Source organism: Acanthochromis polyacanthus, chromosome 21 (assembly GCF_021347895.1).
Source record: "Acanthochromis polyacanthus isolate Apoly-LR-REF ecotype Palm Island chromosome 21, KAUST_Apoly_ChrSc, whole genome shotgun sequence".
Lineage (NCBI taxonomy): Eukaryota > Metazoa > Chordata > Actinopteri > Pomacentridae > Acanthochromis > Acanthochromis polyacanthus.
Window position 1 is genome coordinate 26717660 of NC_067133.1, and position 13526 is coordinate 26731185.

A 13526-nucleotide genomic window follows, 5' to 3' on the forward strand; every position below is an offset into this window, starting at 1 on the left:
AACCTAAAAGACAACAATAAGTCTGATTATTGCTGTTAAAGTTAAACCTAGGAAGGTCACTGAAAGAAAATTACATACTTGCCTCCCGAACTGCAAGACCAGGAGAGAACAATAACAACCACTCCTAAAACCTTGATCTGTCAGCAATTATAGCATAGATATCTGACAAACACGAGTGATTCTCTCACCTGCTTTCTTTCTCACTCTTTTCTGTGAAAAAACAGTAGTAGATCTGGGGCTCAGGTTTTAGAGTGCTGTGTTAGCGATACACTGATACATTCACATGCAAACATTGACAACCACAACAGCGCAGAGATGAGCACAGGGACACTCACAAGCCTCTGTGCAGACTGCTTCCCACACACTGAGATACTCTGAACAACCTGCTCTTACTGTGTACAGGTGTGTGTTATGGAAACTTCCACGTGGTTAGCTCTGCTATGGAGGGTATCACAAGTTCAATTGCGAAGCGATGTGAATAAGAGTAATGACACTGTCACACACTCTGCATACAAACTCTGCACATTCATACTAATGTGCATGCCTGTGTTTGTGGTTCCTTCATGTGTTGTGCTGCAGTTTTTGACAGTTCTCATGTAAATGTCTTACTGTCACTACCTCACAGCTCACCATTACTCAGTTTGCTACAGCTATGGTGCAACAATATGGGATGAATGTTTTTAAAAGTGATTTCAAAAAAGGTGTTTAAAAGCTTTAATCTGATAAAAAGGGTTTTGCAAGATTGAGACCAAGTTGTGAAGGTTTGCATAATGTTTTGATATGCCCAACAGAAGTATAAAGTAATCATATTACAGGATTTATTTCAGTTTCTACTTCACAACTGAAGCATTGTTTTTATAGCGTTTGCCCAACAAATTCTCAGTTTCAAATACACGTCACTGTCATTCCCAGTGCATTAACTCATTGTCCTGGTTTCAGCCTTTGTAAATGGCTGCACATATGTTGGGGACAAAAGTTCTGAAACTGTGGCTTTGAAAGGGAAAATCCTCATTTGAAACTGTTGCACGTGTGTTAGCACATATATTGCAGACAGTTCTGGCAGGAGCTGAGTTTACAACACCCACTTTTGAGAGATTTGCCCACACTGTGGCATGCTTTCGAGTCATGTGAATTCTTGCCGCTGTGTTCTGAACTCCCAGACAGAGTCGAGGAGGGGGGCGGAATACAAAAGGCTGGATCTTGGAGGCAGTGGAGTTTACAATTAATCTGTTGTTTGCTCTCTGCTGAAACATAATCTCGTGTCATATTTACGGGAACCAATAATGATGCTCACAGGATTCAGAACAATAGCTCTTAGTGTTGTGTGGCTGTGGCAAGCCAGTTAAGTAAAAGTAAGATAAATTAGCTTGTTGAATACCTTAACTAGTTATCAAACAATGAAAACGTTGAGTTTCATATTATCACAATATTCATCCCCTGCAAGTTTGCTTTGTACGAGCGGTTGCTGGAAATAAGTACAGATTTTGAAGTGTGTGTGTTTAAGAGGTAATTAGTGTTTCTCAAAGGTAGGATAAGTCTGGCTTCATTTTTTGTCTCTGTGTCATAACAAATCCAGTAGTACTTGAACCTATCCCATTAGCAAACATTATCTGTGGAGCAGAGGTCTGATGTAACGTTTAGCTTTACTGTATGCCAGAGAACTAAACATAGTGTGGAACATATATTTAAGGTCAAAACTGTTGCTTTGAGAGACATCTGGGAGAGAAAGGAGGTAACCAAGACAACCACAACAATTGCCAATGCATTTAAAGATGTGCAGAATACATGAAAAGTAGTTTCACTCTAAAAAGAACAGAAACAGATTTGCTGTTGTCCGACCCATCAGCAGCTGTTTTCTAGCATCTCTTCTTGCTCCTGGAAGTGGAAAAATTCTGAAATCCTCGTCAGTGTCAGGAAAAGGTCAAATAACAACTCTGTTTCTCTGCCAGGGCAAAGGCCTTTTATCATTAATAAACAGCATCTTTTGCACGTAGTTTCCAGTTTATCTGAAACACAATTTAGTGCATTCCAGTGCTGATACCCTGGTTTTCAACTATGAAAACACTCTAAAAAACAAAAAACAATCTAATTATTTTAGGCCAAATAGCGAAGAGCAGCAGCATAAATATCTTAAATACCCTGGCTTCTCTTTGATTGGTCACCAGGAAGTGGTTGTTGTCCAGTTCGCACAAAATAGTACTAGCAAATTTTTAGACACCATTTACATGGAACAGACAAAAAACAGACATACATTGCTGTCATAACAACATTACTTCAGTTCCTCTTTGTTGTTGTGTGACTCAGCCGTGCTGATGACTAAGATTCTTTTCTATAGAATCTGAACTTTGTAGGTTTCTATTCTTTTTGGAGTGACTCTACTTTTCACCTATTTCAGCATATCTTTAATAATACTGACAGTGGAGAGCAACATTTTTCATTGTATAGATCTCCGTTATGTAGTTAGTTTAGGTAGCACTTTTTTTTAAATCATAAGTCCAAAGACATGCAAGTTAGATGAATGAATGACTCTAAACTGCCTGTAGGTGCAATTGTAACTGCAAATGGCTGCTTATGCAGTGTTTCCCCTCCCATAGAACCAGCGAGGCGGCCCGTCTCGTCGGTATAGGCCACCACCTCATTAAAATACTGCCAACATTGCCGCCTCACTGGTCCACGGCAAAAAAAAAAAAAAAAAATGTGCAGTGCAAAACCCGCCGGACCGACGAGACCGTCCGCGGGGGGGTGCGCGGCTGCGGCGGAGACGGCCCGATTCAATTCAATTTTATTTATGTAGCGTCAATTACAGTCAAATTGTCTCAAGACGCTTTACAGAACCCATATGCCTGACCCCCAGAGCAAGCCCAAAGGCGACAGTGGCAAAGAAAAACACCCTTTTAACAGGGAAGAAACCTCGAGCAGAACCCGGCTCTATATAGGGGGGACCCATCTGCCTGCTGGCCGGTCGGGTTGAGAGGGACAGAGGAGGGCAAGGGGGAGGGTTGGGAGGACCGGGAGGGGTGGGAAAGCAAGGAAAACACAACACACATTTGGATACATGCATGACAGGATATGTGACACAGACAAAGTATAAGCTAACATTGAAAACTGACTCATAGTTTACTCTTATGATGTACAGCTCTGACATTAAACACTCCATATATAGCTAGCAGTAAAATTCAAACAGTATGTAAGTTAGCATAACAGTATAGTGAAGGCGATGCAGAGGTGACTGGTGGAAAAGGGGAGCTGGAAGCAAAGGGCTGGAGGAAGGTCAGCAGCAGCATCCCACAGTGGACACGGTGGAGACTGGACCAGCTGGTGGAACATCGATCGCAGATCTGAAGCATTTATAGTACATATAATTCCACCCCCCACCCCCCGGTCAACAACTTTCAGCTGAAAGTGACCCCACCACCTCACAGCCATTTCAACCCAGGGGAAACACTGTTATGTATGTGACTTTGATGACCTGACCATTGTACATCCAGCCCCTTTCAACTCTGGATGAGTGCGTATATGTATAAGTATTTGACATGTTTTGAGTGTAACTCAGATGTGTTTTTTCTTTTGCCCTACTTCACATTTTCATGCGACAAAAGAGAGTAAAGATGTAATTTCCACTTAAGGCAAATTCATGGACAAGTTTAATAAAGAACCTGTGAACACCATCTTTCTTAAGTCTTGCCTAGGCTGGGTCTGCTGCAACGTTGTGCCACATAATAAGGACTTGACTGAGCAAGAAAAGAAACCAGACTGAGAGACTTTAAAACATTAGGAGAGGGTACAAGAGCTTCAGTAGTCTACTAAATATAAGCTGCAACAGAGTGGTAGCAGTGGTTATGAGATATAAAAAAACATACTACCGGTTACAGTAGACGCAGTGGCCACCCTCGCAAAAATGACACCAGGCTCAATTCAGCATTTGCACAATCATGCACTGAAAAGAAGAAAAATCCATCTGACATGGCACAAAGACTTTCTGTGGAAACTGAAGTTTCAGTGACCCGAAATCAACCTTTGCCGAATGATTAATTATGTACCCCTAACATTGCTGAACAAAAAGCACAAAACAACAAGATTATGCTTTTCCAGAGAACATGACAAGAAGCTTGATGAATAGTCTTTCATCAGATGAAACCAAAGTAAATTTCACAAAAGTGGACGAGCATGTTTGGCACAGAGCTGAAGAAGACGACCACAATAAATGCATGATCCAGAGAGTGAATCACGGCGGTAGGAGTGTGCTGATATGGGACTGTATTTATGAATAACAGTGTAAAGTATGAATGCCCAAATATTTTCAAGTCCTAGTCTCATAATAATGAATACACTCTGCAACACTCAAGAGTTTTAAAAGATGAAAAAAGTGAAAGCTACGACTGCCGTGATGTAAATCCAGTGTAAGTGAAAGATAGGGAAACAAAACCCCACCACTAAGAATCATCTGTGAAGAATGGCAGAGCATCTCCACAGATTTGTGCAAATCTGGTGATAACACTGCCCAGGAGGGTCCAATCTGTCATGAAAAATTAAAGCAGACATTGAAAATCTTAAGAAATAAAGCAGTGGAAACCAGCTAATAGTGGATGCATTCACTTCTGCCGTATTGAGGCTATACTTTGGGACCTGTACTTTCAATATTATCTAGCATTTGTTTTCATTATATAATATCAAATGCCCAATTTTTTTGACTCAGAAATAATATAATTATTGTAAGATAACATTTTATTGATATTGCAGAAGGTTTGTTGTGTGCTGCACCTAATCATCTTTGTGGAATCAGGTTTTAAAAATGGCCACAGTATACCATTAAGTCTACTTCTTAGAATTGTACACTAAGAAACGAGTTTGTGGTAGATTCCACTGGGTTGTTTACTTGGTATTGGTGGGTGTACCATCCTGGCAAATTTAGGTAGTTGTGGCCTTTAAACGTTATGTTATCTGTATTGAGTCAGCTGCAGATTCTGCACTTTTTGGAAACCTGTTTGCTGAATGATGTAACCCTGTGGCCTGGTAAATGGAACAAACTAGTGACTCAGCAATGCACACCGAGTTACTGTAGTGCTTTCAGGAGATGTTAGAGTTGAGTTGCTGTTACGTTCTTAATTTGAAATTACCTCTTTTGGAGAGGAGTGTGTATCCTAAAAAAAAAAAAAACGGCTCAATAAATAGATCGAAACATGCCTACTGAAAGCAAACATCTCCCTGAAACTTTAGTTTCAAGTTTATTTCAGTGGTCAAAACTGTGACTATTATCATTCCAAATGCCAGTCAAAAAGAGTGTGTGTCAGATTTACTTAAAGATAGCCTTTAAAAGCTATCGCATCATGTGTGACTCAACTTCCAGTAGTTTTGTGTCACTTTAAAAGATCATGAGATCACCAGTCTGTTTAGTAATTATGATCATCTTACCTACATTTAATTCTCCCCAAGTGTGGTTAAAAAGACTTTCCTTTGTTGGTTTTACTTTAAACCGATAGGGTTGACTAAGAACACACTTTTACAGAGTAATTGCAGGGGGAAGGGAGGGTTTTTCCTCATGTGTTGGGGGATTTGTATTTGCAATCTTCCACCCACAAACACCTTTTTTTTTCTGACCATCAGGCTGCCACTGCCTCCCTTTCACCACATCCTCTAGTAACAGGTGCATTGTACAGGATTTTGCTGACATCGTTTAAATGTTCATTTTGTATAGTCCAGCAGCACATATTTTCTATGTTGCATACTCTGGATTAACACACCCAAGTGTGAGTAGTTATCACTTGTGGGTAAAGTGCTCAAGCAATCAGTGGCATGACTTTAAACCATAAAACTGGAGCCACGTGTTTTTTTTTGTTTTTGTTTTTTCCACGCCAGCGGTTACAGTCGCTTCATTGTCAACCTCAGTCGTGTTTTTGCAGCCTGGGGACACTTCATAGCTCAACACAATTCTCGAAGAACAGGGAGCGTTGAACACATTCAGGCAAGGTGGTAATTCATACACTACACTGCTGTCTGGTGCTTTTTGTACTCAACAGCTTTGCTGTTGGAAGACCAGAGAGCGTCTACTTTTATTTAGTTTGTCAACCAAGTCAGAAAAACAAAATAAAATAAGCACATGTCTAGGCAGAATCCTTCTTCTGAGAGGAAGCCGGGATCTAAAAATTCACCTTAGTAATATATAGAAATATACTGCACCTCACGAATACTGAAAGTCTTTCATAGAAGTCTGTTTCCTTGCAAGATGTCTGCTTACAAGTACCGTCAAAACAGATTGAGTGGTTGAAACCATCACAGTTTCAATAATCCTGAAAAAGCTACTGGATAGAGTCACCTGTTTGTGTATTGAGTGTCCCACATTTTCAAATACTTTTTGACCAGGCACTCTGACCACGTTCTGTAGAGTTGAGTAGATGTTGGGGGTGGGAGGGTTTTTTTCCCCCCGTCTCATCTGGATATTCAGTCGATATAACTTCCCCTAATTTTTCTGACCATTTGGCTGTTGATGTCCCTTTGATACCATAAAAAATCAGGGACTACCTCATCAGCTGTCGGTACTTTTTTTTTTTTTTTTTTTTGCTGCTTTTACTTTCAGTAGGTACATTTGAGTGACTGGCAACCCCCATTGATCTTTTAATAGACCACATGTGTGAAGCTGCATCAACGGCTGTCTACCCTTTAGGAAAACACCAAAAATAGTGTGTAAAAATAGTGCAACAACGACATTGTGAGCAGTTGTAGGGGCTTCATGAAGTAATGAAACCCCAGTTTCATTTGTATTGCTTTAGTCATACAACATTTTTAAAGCGGGTGGGTCGAAATACTTTAGAACAAAAATCAAGGAACCAAAAATGTGAATATTATAAAGAGGAAGGGACGGGTGTGAGAAATCCGTCGGGGTTGTACATTAGTCTATAGTGTTGTACATTACATTTTAAAGCAGAGTGGGTGATACTTAAACCAAAACTAGTGATGTCAAATAAGGCTGTCATCGGTTCCACATTTCGTGTTAACTTTTGCTGTAGGCTTTGTGGTAAACTGAAGTGAAGAAGCTGAGATGTGGGCTTATCATTTGTTCACGCTCCTCCTAGACATGTGGGAGCAAAGCACCTTGTCTGGCCTTTTAAGTGCTAGTAGCAGTCTGACTGACTGTCTGCCAAAGTGTGTGTTATACATCAGTGTGGACACGAAGTTAACATCTACTCCTAAAATAAAGTCACATGCACCTCAGTGGTAACACATGACTGAAATCAATGAAGAACATTTTAGAACTAATGCCTTCATGATTTCAGACATAGCATTTTACTGCTTTCAGGAAGCAACTTTTTTCAATGACATATTTGCCATTTATAATTTGCACCAGGATTTTTCTAAAGAAGATGACACACTCTAGTCAGATTTCATGTTCCACAAAACAGAAGTAAAGTGTTAAAGGCAGTGTCCTCATTTTATGGGGCCTATTGCAACAACTATTTATTACTCTGCCAAGGTGCCAAGGTGGAGCCTCCATGGAGTTACTTGAAGACTGGCATCTGTCTGTCTGTCTCTGTCTGACTAACGGACTAACAGACTTGAAGGACATTTTCAGGGAAGGGCAGAAATGACACAAGGACCAAGTCATTAGATTTTGTGGCAGTGATGTGGCTAATAATCCTGATCCACGGATTTGTTAAAGATGTCTTTATCATTGTGAGATAGCGACACAGCATCACTGTAACAATGACTGCAAGTGAATGCTATGTCCGCTGCCTGCTGACGATCGTATGATTGCGATCTTACTTAAAATCAACCGTTGCAGACTTATCGGGACTTATCCATTGGAAATGATACAAGAACAACTGACTAAATTGTGGGGGTGTTCCGAGTCCCATCAATTCCCGCTCCCCGCTACATATTCAGGTCACGCGATTCGATATCCATACATAACGTACACATGCATAACACACGCTTGTGCTCAGCGCAAGGTCATTTTGTTTGTGCGTGCATCTATATTAAATGGTCAAATTCTATGTTGCCGATTTCTGACACGACTTTTTTTCAAGATTTCAGCCGTAGGAAATGATACGACTGAGCAGCCTTGCCAAAGTACTGCGCTCTCTGAGGGCTTTTCTTGTTACTATTGCAACAGCACATCAGTAGGGTAAAACTAACCTGTCTCTGGCCGGTCCAAACCCAGCTCACGTTCCCTATTAGTGGGTGAAAAATCCAGTGCTTGGTGAATTCTGCTTCACAATGATGGGAAGAGGATGATCGAACGATGATTAGTATTCAAGTGTGGTCCAGTGAAATTTTCATCATTAACTTTGTCTGCCGTTGTGTAATTTGTGTAGTTGTGTAACAGTTACATGTTAAGTCATTGTAGCCAGTGTTAGCTGAAATGTGGCATTTTCTTCTTTTAGTGAGACACTTAAAAAAAAAAAAAAAAAAATCCCATCATAATTTCAGCCTTAGCGAATGTCTTCATTGTAACCTTAATTAATATACAAATGACTCTATTCTGCCACATTATTTTTATAATGCAAACAATTCCAGACGCTCTAAACCTACTAGCTGTTCAGATCGCTTTACTGGCTTCCAGCTGATGCCCGCATAAAATTCAAAATTCTGACACTTGCATTCAAAACTACAATGAAAACAGCTCCCTCCACCTGAACTCTCTCATTCAGGTCTACACTCTCTGCCGCTCTCTACCCTCAGCCAACAAAAGGTTCCTTATACAACCACCACAACAGGGCCGGTCGATAGCTAGACTCTTCTCCCCTGTGATTCCCCGGTGATGGAATGAGTTACCAAACTGTTTGATCTGTAGAGTCTCTTTTGGTCTTTTAGAAAATACTACAAACCCAGCTCAACCCAGACTGCAAAAAAAAAAAATCCTATTACCTCCTGCACTGCCTGTAGACACATCGGTCCTGTTATCATAATTGAACTTGCTTTATGGCTCTTATCCAGGTTGTTTTCTCCCGACGAGATCATTGCTTGTGTTGTATCTGCTCTCAGATGTACGTCGCTTTGGATAAAAGCGTCTGCTAAATGAAATTGTGGAGTTGTAACTACACTAACAAATAGCTTTCATTACTGATTAAGCTGCCTGTTATCTTTGTAGTATTTGAAATGTACATTGAAATGTCTAAAAATGTCATAGCAATACTGTATTATGTTTGTCTTTTTTTTCAGATAACAGTGATCTGATAGCCTGTATGGTAGTCAGTAAAGATGGCGGCCAAGCCCAGAGATTCCTGGCTGTAGACGTGTACCAAATGAGTCTGGTCGAACCAGAAACCAAACGTCTTGGATGGGGCGTAGTCAAATTTGCTGGCCTCCTGCAAGTAAGAGAAACGCGGTTCTTTCTTACCCATGTGTGTCTTTGTGTTAAAAAAAACAATGAAATGTTTGGTGTTGCCTTTTTTTTTCTTACTTTTGTTCTCTCCTTGTATATTTGCTTAATTCTCGGTTTCTCTTACAAACGTATGCCATCTCTGCCATGACTCACTCAGCTGATCATTTGTTTGCATCTTACACCACTGCTGTCTTCTGCTTTTTTAATCCTGTCCAACTTCTCTGTCATATTACGTTTCCCCACTCCCACTTTACACTACCAGCAAACTGTCCTCCCTTTGCCCATCAGATGTTAATTTATTGTTTCCTGAGTATGTCATGTCATTTTCACTGGAGACGTGAGACTTTCCAAACACCCGTAGAGACACAGACAAAACACTGCCATTGAAAAGTTTGGGGTCACCCTGACAATTTAATTATGCTAACATAATTGCACTAGGGTTTTCTAATCATCAATTAGCCTGTCAAGATGGTTAGCTAACACAATGTAGCATTAGAACACAGGTTGCTGGAAATGTTCCTCTGTACTTCTGTGGAGATATTCCATTAAAATTCAGCCATTCCCAGCTAGAATAGTCATTTACCACATTAACAATGTCTAGACTGTATTTCTGATTAATTTAATGTTATCTTCATTGAAAAAAAACTGCTTTTCTTTCAGAAATAAGGACATTTCTAAGTGACCCCAAACTTTTGAACATTAGTGTACATGAATTAAAGTTACTCTAGATTAAAGTTGCTCTATAATAGTTAAGATTCCTCTGTATTAGTTGAAGTTACTCTATATTAGTTAAGGTTGCTCTAAAATGATTTAAAGTTGCTCTACATTCATTAAAATTGCTCCATATTAGTTGCTGTTTCTTTAAATGAATTAAAGTTGACCTAAAGTTGACCTCATTCACACTTTTATTCATGCGCTAACATAACTGCACAAGGGTTTTCTAATCATCAATTATCCTCTAAACACCATTAGCTAACACAATGTAGCATTAGAACACAGGAGTGATGGTTGCTGGAAATGTTCCTCTGTACCCCTATGGAGATATTCCATTAAAAATCAGCAGCTGGAACAGTCATTTACCACATTAACAATGTCTAGACTGTGTTTCTGATTAATTTAATGTTATCTTCATTGAAAGAACTGGGTTTGTTTTTTTTAAAAAAAAATAAGGACATTTCTAAGCCCATCCAAACTTTTGAAGAATGCTTAGTCATCCTTTGTACTGTTTACTATGTATTTTTCAAAGTCAGCATGAGCCTAGAAAAAGTTGTGATGTTGCATTTAAGTTTTTTAGTCTAAGCTTTTCTGAAAATGCAGATAATGTATATGTATGTTATTGTCATCTTGATGTTCTGAAAGGTTTATTACACCGTTTCCTGTCTGTCTGAGTCTGCATAAAGACATTTTCTTCCTGTTGCTGCTTTATGAATGTAAATTTTATGTTCCATATCTGTTTCTAATCTTACTTGAGCCCCTTTAGTATCTTTCATTCCACTTTACCCCCAAATTCTATCCATTTTATTTCTTCTGTTCTTTTCCTTTCCCATTTTAAACTCTTTGTTCTCTTTCCTGTCTCCGTCTTCCACCAGGACATGCAGGTGTCTGGTGTCGAGGACGACAGCAGAGCGTTGAACATCGTTATCCATAAACCCAGCTCCAACCCCCACGCCAAGCCTCTGCCCATCCTGCAGGCCAACTTCATCTTCGCTGACCACATCCGCTGCATCATCGCCAAGCAGAGGCTGGCCAAAGGTCGCATCCAGGCGCGACGCATGAAGATGCAGAGGATTGCAGGTGAGTAAGCAAAAAGCTTTTCAAGCCCCATCTGGCAATGACCCTTTCGTTTCTACATAAAACCGCAGAGTGGCTTTTTTCACTCAGAGGCTCAAAGTGTGTCAGAAGCTACTTTCAAAGCGTTCAGTACTGGTTTACAAGAAAACACACAAAATGTTCGACTGAAAGTATAAAATGAAACTCAAAGCACCTGAAAGCAGAAGTACAGTATGTTGAAAGTATAACAATGAAAAGTAAAATCATCAGTCACATGAAACAAATTTTACTTGTCGGCTTCAACATCCTCAACAAAAGGATAAAAGTCAGTTTTAGTCAACTTTGATTCAGAAAAGTCACAATAAAAAAGCTAAATCAAAGTGCATTTACATGAACTAAGTTTAGTACAAGTGAAACTATTTTCCAACAGAAGTGAAAACTAATCTTCATTAAGAACATCAGAGTAGCAGTCATTTCCTTGAATTGCATGCCGTCTTTCTTTTAAATTTAAAAAGTGACTTCCTCCTCTTTGGCTCTTATTTCTGTTTTTTTTTTTCTTGTATGTCTATCAACCATAACAATTCACAGAAATGGTGGCCCGAAACCACTGTTCAGATTGTTTCACCAAAATGACTGTTGAGGATCTGAAAGTTAGATTTAATCTTGATAATCTTTACCATTTTATGTTTGTTTTTTTTTAGGTACTTTTAAAAGGCCTTAATCAAAACTATTTATGTATTCATCGTGTACTAGTCGAAGTAGCTGTGTCTGCGTTTACACAAAAAGTAGTGGATTTACCCATGGCTCAGCTGTACTTTCCCTCCTGATGGTCTTATTCTTTAAAATTACACATAAAGCTAATAACACAAATTTGAAACCTTTCCAATGCCGTAATGGCTGGGGGGATGTGAACCCTGCCAGAATATCCACTGAGGTCACAGAACAGTTTCACATCAAGTCACACAACCAGAAACATTTCTTACTTAAGCTAATCAGTGAGAAACGAAGTCTCCCAGAATTCAGTCCTTTACTGTACCATGAAGCAGACTGATGCTACATCCTCCTCTTATTCCACTTCCTCTGTATTCAGCTCTGTTGGACCTGCCTGTGCAGCCCAGTGCTACAGAAGTGTTGGGTTTTGGTCAGACGGCAAACGCTTCACCTAGCGGGCTGCCCTTCAGATTCTACGAGCAGTCACGACGGGCGCCCAATGACCCGACGGCAAACAGATCAGTGTTTGCCTCCGTTGATAAAGTACCAGGTAATATACAGACATACATACTGCTGCCGCCTGCACACTACTGCAGAAATAATGTATGCTCGTACAGACACAACGATACAGTGGTAGTAAACTCAACGCCCTGCTTTCCACACACTGCATCTTTACATAATGAAGAACATCAAGTGATTGTATTCAGGCATTTTTTTTTAATCTTAGGGAAGTATTTTGTACTGAGTTGTACTGACCTTGAAGCCAGCTGCTGATACCATCTGAGCAGTGGAAATGGTCGAGTGATTTGATCTTTAGTGGAACAGGAGATCTGCCTTGTTTCCACAAGCAGACAGCTTAGTTTTATGTAGAAACACAACTCCTCAGAATACTGCTGAAAACCTCTCTTCCTTTGTTTTAGTTTTCTGAATTCATGCACAATATCATTTTTTGTAGTTCTTGTCTGCTGTGCTCTCTTTTCCTAACATGTTCTTTACCTTGATTTATGGTACTGTGCCTCCATAAGTTTCTGAGTAAATTTAAAGCACTGCCATGCTCAAAATCTATTGGTTTGTGTGTACAGTTGTTTGCGACTGTTTGATTATCTTTGGGCTAATGAAACTTTTTTTCTTCTGTCTGACATAAATACACCCCTTGCAGCAGACAGACACTGAAATATATTGAAATATACTCATATCCTTCAAACTTGTTCAGCCTCAAGTAACTCATTAGTAGCTGTAAAGCAAGTCAAGAATGTCAGCCAGTGACTCCTACAGAGATCAGCAGAGTCTTTCACTTTTCAAACTTAGTAGTGACACTCGCCAACCACGGAGTCATCAAAGCAACCGGCTGAATCTGACAATGAAGCTACAGAGTCAAGTCTATAATAAAAGTTATCCAAGTGCATATTTAAGTGCAGTTTCCATCATTCAAAATGTTACTAGGAAATGACAGCTTGAGGAAACTTTAGAAGTCAAGACATGATTTGGTAGAAAAGGAGTGATGCACAGTTTAGAGAAAAGACCTTCGGTGTAATGTTATCACAAAAATTACATATGCAAGGTAGTATCTGGACAAGCCAAAGTCACCTCCAAAACACATAGGAAAACCTTTCTTGCTTAAATTAAATCTGATCACAGTGAACGCTACGTGCTGTGCAGATGACGCTAAAATCGAGCTCTTCTTTAGTTGGCATAGGAAGCCTTCTATGGGCAAGCAGGAACATCC

The 13526-nt window shown here is 39.8% G+C and overlaps 1 protein-coding gene across 3 annotated transcripts in view; it reads left to right on the top strand.

Annotated features, from left to right (window-relative positions):
• Positions 1-13526, top strand: part of clec16a (C-type lectin domain containing 16A) — a 51355-nt gene that overhangs the window by 32090 nt on the left and 5739 nt on the right. For all 3 annotated transcript variants that reach the window (XM_022214373.2, XM_051941081.1, XM_051941080.1), the window contains exons 19-21: positions 9157-9308; positions 10909-11113; positions 12180-12350. In XM_022214373.2, coding sequence (XP_022070065.1) covers positions 9157-9308; positions 10909-11113; positions 12180-12350 — 528 coding nt within the window. The remainder of the gene's footprint in view (positions 1-9156; positions 9309-10908; positions 11114-12179; positions 12351-13526) is intronic.